Genomic DNA, 13,179 nt, shown 5'->3' with positions numbered 1-13,179 from the left:
TTTGTTTTTTATTTTAATTCTGAAATCTAAAAATCAGAATCATGTTTGGCTGACAAAATTCCAGGTATGGGGTAAAATTGCGTTTGGCTGACAAAATGGATTGAAATGAAATTGCGTTTGGTTGATGAAAATTTTTTTTTACTAGTAACTGAGTAAAGTTAACACGAGCGATATATAAAATGAGGTCTAACTAAGTGCTAAACCACAACACATCTTCCCGACTGTTATAAAAGTGAAATTTCATGCATAGATCAATACAGCCCTTTATATAGTTTAACTAGTCAGTGCTAATTACCATCCATTGAAAGCGTTAGATATCTAGCATTAGGCTTTGGACCAGCACCGAAGGTGCATGACAATGACTAAACAGGTAGTGGGTATCCTCCAAACGCTTCCAAAGCTGAAATTCCAGGGATGGGGCAAACAACAACAGAATTACAGACTTGGGTCTTTGATGTTATTACATAACCATTTTAAGTGCATATCAGCAGGATTGCAGGTTCGGTGGTTGAATGCAAATTTAATTTACAGTGATGCGACACAAAATGCTTTGTCTCCAACCTTGTACCCGCGCATTGCATAAAAAAGTCTGTGCAAACATACATAGATAAGCTTTCATCTTAGAGCTAGCAAGTTATAGAATCCACTATCAAACGATTCAACTCAATTGAAACACTTGTGAGATCAGATAATATGGACAGTGACATCAGTGTTTACCAAAAGCTAACTACAGCTAGAGCATGTGCATAGTAGGTAAAGGCCAATGTCAACTTGCAGAAGTCCCCACTTAAAACTGTATACATTATACTCTAGTCCAACCCAAAGGCAGAGAAAATGAAACAAAAACAGGTCAATCTAGGTGGCTTCAAGTACAAACAAATTCCAAAACTTGATTAATATTCAACAAGAAGCCATGAGAGAGAGATAGAGAGAGAGTTTCCAAAACCTGATTATTATACAACTTGATTACTATTCCAAAACCTGATTACTATTCTCAAACAACCCATTTCAACCAAGCCATTAGATATAGAAATTCCACTGAATAAAAAACAGAACTGTATCATCATCCAACAACAAAAGCAAACAAATTACAAAACCTGATTGCTATTCATCAACTACTCAACACCCGATTAACCTCCGCAGATTAATAATGTATCAGACACACTCAAAAGACCCACTGTCCTTCAAATGTGTTGAGAGAATTGAGTTACTGCTCTGCATTTGGTATTGTCCAACTAGTGGATTCTTTTCAATAGCTGAATTCCGAAATTAATTCTCCCAACACATTTGAAGGGGCGTTGAGTCCAAGTTACTACTCTGTGTTCGGAAACCCTTTTCTTTCTGAGATCAATATAACCCTTCTCCTTATCAACCCTAAGGAAGATTACCGGCTCTTGCTGCCCCTCCTTTATCAGGCTGCTAACACTCCGATAGCTCGGATAACTAAATCATTCCTTCGTTGTAATCCAGCAACGAAACATTCGTGTTCTTCATTTGAATCATCATTGCCATGTCGAGTTCTGGATACCTTTCTTCATACATCAGGCACTCTAAGTTTGCGTGTTGGACCCATCTCCAGGGGCTTTTCTGGTTCTTCCAATCGAGAAATTCCTCGATTCTGAGTTGGATTTTGAGAATAGAGGAACCCTAGAGTTCTGGTCTGCAGAAATCAGGGTTTGTGGGAAGGTTGGACGGCTAAAAGTGGGTAGGATGTTTGACGGCAAAACCAAACCAATAAATCTGGGTTTGCAATGGAGAGAGAGGGAGAGACACCGACCTGGGTGGGATAAGCGATCATTGTAAAGCCCGACTTCAATGAGATAGATCTATGGAGAATATGCATGGACGGCAAGAGCTTTGGAGGAGGAGCTATGTTTTCTATTTTGAGGAGAAGACCAGTTATGATGCCCTCGACAAATCATTTCATCGATTTCACTCCATGCCAAAAACGCAAAAAAGTCGGTCCACTTTTTGCCGATTCATGATCGAAATAAGATCAGGATAAACCTTTCCATTTTGATAAGACAAATGCGATTTTATGTTTTTTAGATTTTAAAATCGGGGAAAAAAACACAAAATGATTTTAAAATTCGTTGCCAAACAGACCCTAAGCTTCCTAAGAAGTTGCAAGTATCAACTATCTTAAAAAGTTTGTCTCCTTCATGGAGCATGGTTGCCACTACAATCAGGTACAATGGAGGTAAGATTGATATGAAAGATCTGCCTTTGTGACTCGTATCTGAACAAGACTGCATGCAGTGTAAAAAGAACCATGGTATATTCCTATTGTAGATTGTTCCGACAAATTAAGGTGAATCAACCATGGTATTGGAGCCTACTGTTTGACCATTGGATGGAGCGATCTGGTGCTTTATGATGTCATTTATGCCTAGATATGAGGCGAAACCTTCTTTTCTTTCCAGCACTACAGAAGAAGCAGTTGAAGGTCCGTTTTTATAATGGGCGTGTTACCATTGGAAGAAAGGGTTTGTTTTTGCTATGGGACGATTTGTCCTAGAACTTGTTATATTTTTACTTAATGTATTAGAAGATAATGTTTTAATGAGTGATAATAAAGAAATTGCTAATTTTGCTTATGTTGATAGTGTTTACATTGCGGATGATTATTTGTGGCATTCTAGATTAGCGCATCCTGACAAAAGGAAAATGAATTAAATAAGTCAAAGGGGATTAATTCCTAGATTTTGTAAAGTTAATTATAAAACATGTGAACGCTGTTTGGCTGGCAAAAGGGTCAAGGAGCTCTTTTCAGTGGTAGAGAAGCCAAGAGAACTACTTGGGAGGAGTTCATTCTTATATTTGTGGGCCCATAAGTGTGAAGACCCACACGCACAAAGAATACTTCATAACATTTATTGATAACTTTTCCAAATATGGAAATGTATACCAGTTAAGGAAAAAAAACCTAGGCATTAGAGATGTTGAAAATTTACAAAACTGAAGTAGAAAATCAGTTAGGTAGAAAAATTAAGGTGCTCAAAACTCATCTGAGTGATGGGTATAATTCCTGAGAATTTGATGAATAGTGTCAAGAATTTGGAAGTAAGAAACAAACCACAATACTTTTTATGCCACAACGGAATTGTGTGGCTGAAAAGAGGAATAGAACTTTACTTAACATGGTAAGGTGCAAGTTATCTCACTCTGGCCTTCCTAATGTATTTTGGAGAAAGGCATTAAGTACTAAAATGCACATATTAAACAAAATATTGACTAAAACAACAGAAACAAACCCTATGAATTATGAACAAGAAGAAAACCATATCTAGGAAACTTTGGGTATGTTATGTTGCATCACTCTAGTGGATTCTAGTAGACCTGGCAAAACCGACCCGTGCCCGTGGGTCGACCCAACCCACCCACAAATTTGTAGGTACGGGTTGACATTTCAGTAACCTATCAAAATTGACCCGTGGGTCACCCAACCCGCCAAAACAGGGGTTGGGTCGGGTGAACCCGCGGGTACCCGCATTTCATTTTTTCTTTCTTTTTTTTTCTTTGTTCAAGTGGCTGGAATAGTGGAATTAATTAAAATATTAAATGAAGAAAGATGGAAAAGAACCAATGGTTGAGATTGGATCATTGGAATAAAGAAAACACCCTAAGTATTAGACCTGGCAAACGGGCGGGTTGGGTTGGGTTACCCTCGGGTCTTGCAGGTGCGGGTCAAACGGGTTGGGTAAAAAAATGACCCGCATCCCTACAGTTCAGCACTTAGGTGACTCGCACCCAGTGCTGGTGGGTTGGGTCAACCCGAGGGTAAACCCGCAAATTTTTGCCAAAGAGTTTTTTTGGGGCGGTGATACATTCACCACCTTCTATGTATGAATTCACCCCCTATTTTTCAAAATGGCGGTACAGCCCACACCATAGGATGATCCAAACCGTCCATTTGATGGGCCACAAAGTAAATAGGTTGTTCCCCAAAAATCATTACCATAGGATGATCCCAACCCTCTGGTAATGATTTTTGGGGAACAACTTATTTACGTTGTGGCCCATCAAATGGACGGTTTGGATCATCCTATGGTGTGGGCTGTACCACCATTTTGAAAAATAGGGGGTGAATTCATCACTGCCCTTTTTTTTGGGTGAATAAGGAAATTATACCAGGCTTTAGATCAGAGGGTTGGGATCATCCTATGGTAATGATTTTTGGGGAACAACCTATTTACGTTGTGGCCCATCAAATGGATGGTTTGGATCATCCTATGGTGTGGGTTGTACCGCCATTTTGAAAAATAGGGGGTGAATTCATCACTGCCCTTTTTTTTGGGTGAATTAGGAAATTATACCAGCAAAAACAGAAGAAGAGACTTAGAAAAAAAGCAAAAGAAGGTCGGAGCCCTTGCATAGTTGATAGTAGCAGAATCTGGGCTGGGAACCCTTAGTACATGTCGAGCAAACCGAACAGGGGCTATTGCCCTTAAATCTTAATACAAACATGATCACAAGGGAATTTAATCCCCAAGAAATCCATAAGTAAAACATGATAATATAGTCCGGTAATTATAGATAACAAAAAGGTCTTGCATTTGCTTGCCAGACTCTATTCTTCATAGTTGTCTCCCGCTACCGGTGAAGAAGGCTCTTGCAATTGCAAATATATAAAACATATAAAAACAAGATAGTATCATACACAAATATATATAAAACATATAAAAATAAGATAATATCATACAAAAATATATAAAGGCAAGATAGTTTGGCAATAGTAGCCACTGATGGCAAAAGTGGAGGTAAAGGTGTTTAATCTTCTGTTATTTGGACAATGGATTTTACCACAACCAAAAACCTCATCGACTGCCAAGTATGAATGTTACAAAAATGGAAGGAAACAATATTAGCTAACAAATAAGCTTTGATTTGGGTCTTTGCAGGTTGACTATTTGCTGGGGAAACATGCTTACTTTGGCAAAACTGCATTTGAGGTATTCACTAACAAAAAAATAATAGAAACTAGACCAAATCAAATGACGTTGGTGGTAGTTGATCCTCTTGATTCCAAAAGAGAAAGCTTGGATAATGGTGCTACAAGTTGTTCATCAGTAGGATCTTCACCTACAGTTAACAAATGTAAGGGATCTTCACTTAGTAATTATTAGTAGCCATAAATCTAAACAAAAAAATATTAGTAGTGCTATGGACTATGGTAGGTAAACTAAATATTAAAACTTACATTGAACTTGATAACCAAACAACCAATTGGGAGTGCAAATTACGGCTTTGGTATTTTCCGGTCTTAGTGAGCTTCGATATTTGGTGAGAACTTTAGCTCCAATACTGAAAGCCGATTCTGAAGTAACGGTGGTTATTAGTACACTCATGAGATCATGTGCCATCCTAGAGAGAATATGATATCTACCACGATTGTCTTTCCAACACTCTACAATATCCAAATGTTGTTTATGATCAAACTTTGTCTCTTCTAAGTAGAGGTACAATTCTGACTTCTTAGTGGCATTAAATTCACTGTCATTGTAATCAAATTCCTGCATCATTTGAATGTCAAATATATTTAAACGAATAGATATACAACTACTTCAATAATTAAATACACTAAGAATATTTAAAAAAGTGTAACTTACAGTAAAGTCATCATCAATGCAAATATCGCCACTAGTGCTAGCTAGAGCATGATTCGAAGTATCCACAGAAAATTGGGAAACATGTTTTTGAAATAGTAAATTTAAAGCCTCCTAAACACAAGCCACATTTTTCTTGTGTGTCTTGTCATCAATCTTCTTATAACAAAATTCAACAACATTCATCATGTACTGAGGATCGAGAACATCAGTCATAGCTAGCACAACACTATAAGACTCCTAATATTTTTCACACTTTGGGATCATTTGATTTGCCATGTTACTAATTACAACATCTTTACTTTCCTTCTCTTCAAGTAAACTGATTTGAATTTTTCAGACACATTGAAAATATAAGTTTGCCGTTGGGTACTCGAAACTCGATAAAATATTTGCAATACCATAAAACGGCTTTAACATTTTGCAAATTTCCTCCCCGTTTTTCATTCATCAATTAATGGGCAATACTTGTACCCTGGTTCTATCTAAGCATAACGTTGAAATGCGAGACGATATTTGATGGCAATTTCAAGTATTAAAAAAGTGGCATTCCATCTAGTAGGTACATCCATGTGCAAACCTATTGGATGTCTCACACCAACTTGTTCACAACACCCTGCAAACTTTATTATTCTACCCTCAGATCCTTTAACATACTTGACACTTTTTCTAATTTTGTGTATTGCTACATTAGCAATCTTCAAATAATCTTGAACAATAAGGTTCAAGATATGTGTAGAGCATCGAACATAAAAGTAATCACCCTTACCTAATAAAGCATCTTGCACACTAAGTTGGCTTTTTAAGATTTTTTGCATGCTATTATTACTAGATGCATTGTCGAAAGTAAAAAAAAATTCTTCTCAATTCCCCACTCTTTCAAGAATTGAAACACTTTATCTGAAAAAAGAATAACATTGTGTGGAGGAAAGTGATAAAAATTGAGAATTTTACTATGCAACTTCCAATCTATAAGGATGAGAATGGAAAAGAGAGCAAAGTGCAAGATATGCCCAAAAAGTTTTGAATTTTACTATGCAACTTCCAATCTATAAGGATGAGAATGGAACAGAGAGAGCAAAGTCCAAGATATAGGAGGAAAGTGACAAAAATTGAGAATTTTACTATACAACTTCCAATATATAAGGATGAGACTAGAAAAGAGAGATAGAGCAAAGTGCAAGATATGCCCAAAAATTTTTGAATTTTACTATGCGACTTCCAATTTTATAACGATGAGAATGGAGAAGAGAGAGCAAAGTGCAAGATATGCCCAAAAAGTTTTGGTACTTTCCTTCTCTACATAACGGTGTTCTTTTGTCAGATAAAGTGTTTCAATTTTTGAAGGAGTGAGGAATTGAGAAGAAGTTTTTCTTTGTAAACAATGCATCTTGTAATGATAACATAAAAGAAATCTTGAAAAGCGAACTTAGTATGCAAGATGCTTTGTTATGTAAGGGTGATTATTTTCACATTCGATGTTCTACATATATCTTGAACCTTATTGTTCAAGATAGTTTGAAGATTGTTAATATAGCAATACACAAGATTAGAGAAAGTGCTAAGAATGTTAAAAAATCTGAGAGTAGAATAATAAAGTTTGTCGAGTATTGTGAACAAGTTGGTGTGAGACACTCAATGGGTTTGAGACACTCAATGGGTTTGCACATGGATGTGCCTGTTAGATAGAATGCCACCTTTTTAATGCTTGAAAGTGCCATCAAATATCGTCTCGCATTTCAACGTTATGCTTTGATAGAACCAAGGTACAAGTATTGTCCATTAATTGATAAATGAAAAAGGGGGAGGAAATTTGCAAAATGTTAAAGCCGTTTTATTTTATTACAATGCTTTTATCGGGTTCCGAGTACCCAACGACAAACATATATTTTCAATGTGTTTGGAAAATTCAAATCCGTTTACTTGAAGAGAAGGAAAGTGAATATGTTGTAATTAGTAACATGGCAAATCAAATGATCCCAAAGTTTGAAAAATATTGGGAGTCTTATAGTGTTGTGCTAGCTATGACTGTTGTTCTCGATCCTCGGTACATGATGAATGTTGTGAAATTTTGTTATAAGAAGATTGATGACAAGACACACAAGAAAAATGTGGCTTGTGTTCGGGAGGCTGAGTTTACTTTTTCAAGAATATGTTTCCTAATTTTCTGTCGATACTTCGAATCATGCTCCAACTAGCACTAGTGGCGATATTTGCATTGATGATGACTTTAGTGTAAGTTACACATTTTTTAATATTCTTATTGTATTTAATTCTTTAAGTAGTTGTATATCTATTCGTTTAAATATATTTGACATTTAAATGATGCAAGAATTTGATTAATATGAAAGTGAATTTAGTGTCACCAAGAAGTCAGAGTTGTACATATACTTGGAGGAGACAAAGTGTTATCATAAACAACATTTGGATGTTGTAGAGTGTTGGAAAGACAATCGTGGGAGATATCCTATTCTCTCTAGGATGGCACGTGATCTCATGAGTGTACTAATAACCACCGTTAATTCAGATTCAGCTTTTAGTATTGGAGCTAAAGTTCTCACCAAATATCGAAGCTCACTAAGATCGGAAAATGCTAAAGCCGTAATTTGGACTCGCAATTGGTTGTTTGGTTATCAATTTCAATGTAAGTTTTATTATTTAGTTTACCTACCATAGTCCATAGGACTACTAATATTTTTTTTCTTTAGATTTACGATTATTAATAATTAATAGGTGAAGATCTTATGATATTTAATTATTTACATTTGTTAGATGTACGTAAAGATCCTACTGATGAATAACTCGTAGTATCATTATCTAAGCTTTTTCTTTCGGAATCAAGAGGATCAACTTCCACCAATGTCATTTGATTTGGTATAGCTTATATTATTATTTTTTGTTAGTGAATACCTCAGATGCATTTTGCCAAAGTAGGCCTGTTTTCTCAGCAAACTAGTCAACCTGCGAAGAGCCACATCAAAGCTTATTTGTTAGCAATATTGTTTCCTTCCATTTTTTGCAGCATATAGACTTGGCAGTTGATGAGGATTTTGGTTGAGGTAAAATCTATTGTGCAAATAACAGAAGATTAATTAAACACCTCTGCCGCCACTTTTGCCATCAGTGGCTACTACTGCCATATTATATTGGCTTTATATATTTCTGTATGATATTATCTTGTTTTTATATATTTGCAATTACAGGAGCTTTCTTCACCTGCAGTGGGAGATGACTCTGAAGCATAGAGTCTGGCAAGCAAATGCAAGACCTTTTTATTATCTATACTTCCTGCACTATATTCTGATGTTTTACTTATGGATTTTATGGGGATTAAATTCCCTCGTGATCATGTTTGTATTAAGATTTAAGGGCAATAGCCTATGTTCGGTTTGCTCGGCATGTACTAAGGGTTCTAGCCTAGGTTTTGCTACTACCAACTATGTAAGGGCTCCGGCCTTGTTTTGTTTTTTTTCTAAGCCTCTTCTTCCTGTTTTTGTTGGTATAATTTCCTTAATCAACCATACAAAAAAGCGCAGTGATAGATTCACTCCCTTCTATGTATGAATACACCTACTTTTTTTCAAAATGGATGGTACAACCCACAGCATAGGATGATCCAAACTGCCCATTTGATGGGCCACAACGTAAATAGGTTGTGCCCAAAAAATCGTTACCATAGGATGATTCTAACCCTCCGATCTAAAGAGGGACTCACATTATGGAAACTTCTATCGTATGGTTGGGATCTTCTTATGGAAATGATTTGTGGGGCACAACCTATTTACGTTGTGGCCCATCAAATGGGCGGTTTGGATCATCCTATGGTGTGGGCTGTACCGTCCATTTTGAAAATTAGAGGGTGAATTCATACATAGAAGGGGGTGAATTTATCACCGCCCAAAAAACAATCACTCGTTGGCAAAAAATTGTGGGTTACCCGTGGGTTGACCCAACCCACCCGCACTGGGTGCGGGTCACCTAAATGCTGACCCGTAGGGATGCAGGTCATTTTTTACCCAACCCGTTTGACCCGCACCCGCGGGTAACCCAACACAACCCGCCCGTTTGCCAGGTCTGGATTCTAGGTGGAAAACACTTTTTTCATCGAAAGGCAATTCTCTCTCTCTCCTTCTCTGCATCTCCCTCACTGCTGCTCACATCCGTTCGACATATGGGTGCTAAAGATGGGTTTTTTCATATGGGTTTCTGTAAAAAATGGGTGCTAAGGATGGATTTCGGGTTTCCTGCAGAGATGTTGAAGATTGGTTTCTGTAAGAAGGTCTACAGAAACATGTTGGAGTGGGTTTTCTGCAGAGATGTTGAAGATGAATCTCTGTAAAAAGATCTACAGAAATATGTTGAAGCTAGTTTTTCTGCAGAGATGTTGAAGATGGGTTTCTGTAAAAAGATCTATGGAAACGTGTTGAAACAGGGTTTATGGTAAAAGTCGCCCATCTTCTTCCCACTGGTCTCTCTTCTCTGCAACTCATCATGTCGATACTACTTTCAGCAAATCCAATTCTCGGGATATCTATGGAATGCTAGGATTTCAGTAAATCCAACCATGAAATCAACGCTCAACCCGGGTTTCAGCGAATCCAACCAATCTCTTTCTTCATTAATAGCCACACTATCATTGTTTGCGATCCTTTCAGACATCACGATGTGGGTTAACCACACTTTCCTGGGATCCCATGTCCAAAAGGCGGCTATAGGATCTTTCGGGTCGGGTCTTATTTATCAGTCCTAAACCCTGTGTCATTTTTTGGAAGTCAAATGGGAAGGAAGGAGGGACCTCGGAGTACACCAATAGAGTGTAAGATTCACCAAGATCTATCACCTTTGATTGCTTTGAGGAGAATGCCACCTAAGAGGGTTTCTATTTTCTTTTCTTACCCTTTTTTTCTTTTTCATTTTTCATTTTTTTTTTAAAAAGGCCTCAACCTTTGAAGATGAGGGGTACTGTTCGTAGCAGCTCTTTCGCCATGCTGAGAACGACTGAGCACTGTCCTGCATTACTGTTGTTCTGTTGTTGCTATCCTCTAATTTCCTCAAATTGTCATTCAGCGTGCTTTCAGCCTTTTTAGGAATACTCGACTCACCATCCCGTGGATATCCATATCTCTTCTTCATTTGATCAACAGGACCAACATTTGTTTCATCTCCATGCTACTTTTTCTGGAAGTGTTTGTGCTTTTGACATTTCTCAATTTCAGTTTACCTTATCATTTTAATGTTTTGTCCCTTGGGTTTAGTGCCTGGATCTTCAAGGTCGATATCATCTATATTTAGCTCAACATCATTTTCATCTATGGCCACATTATATCTTTTTCTCAATATAAAATGAAAAATTATCTGTTTAAAATGTGGAAGAAAGTTCTTCAATACTAGCTTCAGAATCAATGGCTTCTATGTATTGGCTGAGCTTTAGCTTCTCTGAATTGGCAGAGCTTTGGCTTCTGCATCTTTTCTCTTCAAAGTTCAAATGTCTGTTCATGAACAGACTATCTTTAAGGTTTGCGAACTCCATATTTACAATTTAGATATTTAAAGATTAGTGAAAATGCATATTAAAAATAAATCTGAACCTTTACTTTTAGTCGAATTTTATAAAAAATATTACATAGTTTGTTTAGATATTTAAAGATTAACCAGGAAATCTATCTCATAGTTTTTTCTGTAGTCAAAATTTCAATTTCCTTGAGAAAAAAAATAAGAATACAAAGATAATACATGATAAGATTTTTATTACAGTACCTACTGTGTATATTAAAATCCTATCCTTTTCTGTTATTAAAACAGTTCAATCTTAGATACTTACCAAAATAGTAGCTTATTTGCAATGGTTTCAAATCTTATTAATATGTTTTTAATCATATTATTGGTGATCACTTGATAATCATACTCTATGTACAGAAGTGTAACATAGGTTTTGAGAATTTAGACGTACATTTTATGGATGGTTTTGGGGCTTCAAAATACCTATTTTGTGAGCGTAGCAAAACTTTCTCATACCTTTAAACTACTACAATTTTTTTTTCAGTGTTCTTTACGTTTCTGAAGAAACAACTATAAGTTATGATTCGCTATTAAAAAAAAACACTATAAGCTATTTTTCCTCTACGTGGGTTATGCCATAGTTGTCGGTTTACTCATAATTTGTTTCCTGGGCCATGGCCATTGGCATCTATAAAGAGCCATTGACTTCTGGTCAGTCCAACATGATTGTCGAGAGCCTTGGTGATTATCTCCTTGTTCAGGACCTTTAGATTGAGTATGTGTGTTTATGGTTGTTTCTACTTTATTGGTTTGTCATAATTGATGACAAATAAAATAATTTCTGGGATTAAATTATGCTTTCGTTAGTGTTTAGATTTTATTGTTGCAATTATGTTTTTTGGAATTTAAGGTTTATGGTTTTCTATCTCATGATTTTAGGTGTGTTTGACTGTGCAATCCACTTGCATTTTAAGTGACATTTGTGTGTAAAATGCAATCTCATACATTTAGTTATAAGGGATGCTTGGTTTTTTACATGCACACACACACACACACACACAATATATATATATATATATATATATATATATTTGTGGTCAACCTCTTCTTTTCCAGTTATGAGTAGTTTAGCTAAGAGGGCAGTTTGAGTTTTGGACTTTAAAAGGTTCTCCATGGTGGAATGCTGTAAGGATTAAATTTTTGGTTTTTATCCTCTATAATTTGAAATGGAGCATTTACGTAGGTTCTCGCCCTCATTTATTTTTTCATGCTACTGCTGCTTAATGTTGGTTCCATATTGCACTATTTGAGCTGAATGTACCATACTGTGGAGTATTGCATCTCAGAATTATGTATGAAAGTTTGGATTATTGCATCTCATGAAATTAGAATAGTTTTTGTTTTCTGTATTTAGTCCAGTAGTGGCTAGTGCTTTTTTTAGTGATTCTGATCGTGGTCTTTATTTTCTCTTTCTGTGAAGATATTATATTGTTTGAATTTTCTGTCATCTAGAAATCACAACACTTATTAGTTTGTAAAACATTGTTGATTATGGTAATTGGAGATCATCTTTAAGACTATTGCCTTATTTTGGTGAAAAATGGTGGGAATTTCGAAATTTGAAACGGACACGATTGCCATGTGTCGACACTGACATGGAGTAATTGGTCATTTGAAAGATTCCTTCTTCTTACTCTTGTTTTAGCTGCTTCGCTTCCAGTTGATTTATGCTAGTAAATTAACTTATCATCTAGGATTGATATTATTCTGTAGTACATGTGTCACTATTTTGCTATTTTCAGTGAGTAACCTCAAGCTTATAACAGGATCCGCTGGTAACTAAAGGATCATCTTTAGTTCCTTTGCTGGGAATAGATGTATGGGAGCACGCTTATTACTTACAGGTAATTGAAAATGACACTGAAATGTGCTTGTGAGTGATAGCTTGAATCATTTCCATTAGGTTTCTTCAGTAATTGTGATGCCCCACCTGAGTTCTGTCTTTCCTTCTGCAGTCGTGATTTGGTTCCAACGAACTTAAGATGTTTGTGTTAGTAGTAATTGAACTGAAGTA

General features: G+C 36.3%; 1 protein-coding gene across 1 annotated transcript in view; it reads left to right on the top strand.

Moving 5' to 3' along the window:
* Nucleotides 1-13,179, top strand: part of LOC143856181 (superoxide dismutase [Mn], mitochondrial-like) — a 73,794-nt gene that overhangs the window by 45,427 nt on the left and 15,188 nt on the right. Inside the window, exon 5 of the mRNA XM_077366295.1 lies at nucleotides 12,932-13,009. Coding sequence (XP_077222410.1) covers nucleotides 12,932-13,009 — 78 coding nt within the window. The remainder of the gene's footprint in view (nucleotides 1-12,931; nucleotides 13,010-13,179) is intronic.

This window comes from Tasmannia lanceolata, unplaced genomic scaffold, assembly GCF_043159265.1.
Source record: "Tasmannia lanceolata isolate RefF3 unplaced genomic scaffold, GAP_Taslan_0.1 ptg000023l, whole genome shotgun sequence".
In the NCBI taxonomy this organism is placed as follows: domain Eukaryota; kingdom Viridiplantae; phylum Streptophyta; class Magnoliopsida; order Canellales; family Winteraceae; genus Tasmannia; species Tasmannia lanceolata.
This window is presented reverse-complemented; position numbering and strand designations above follow the sequence as displayed.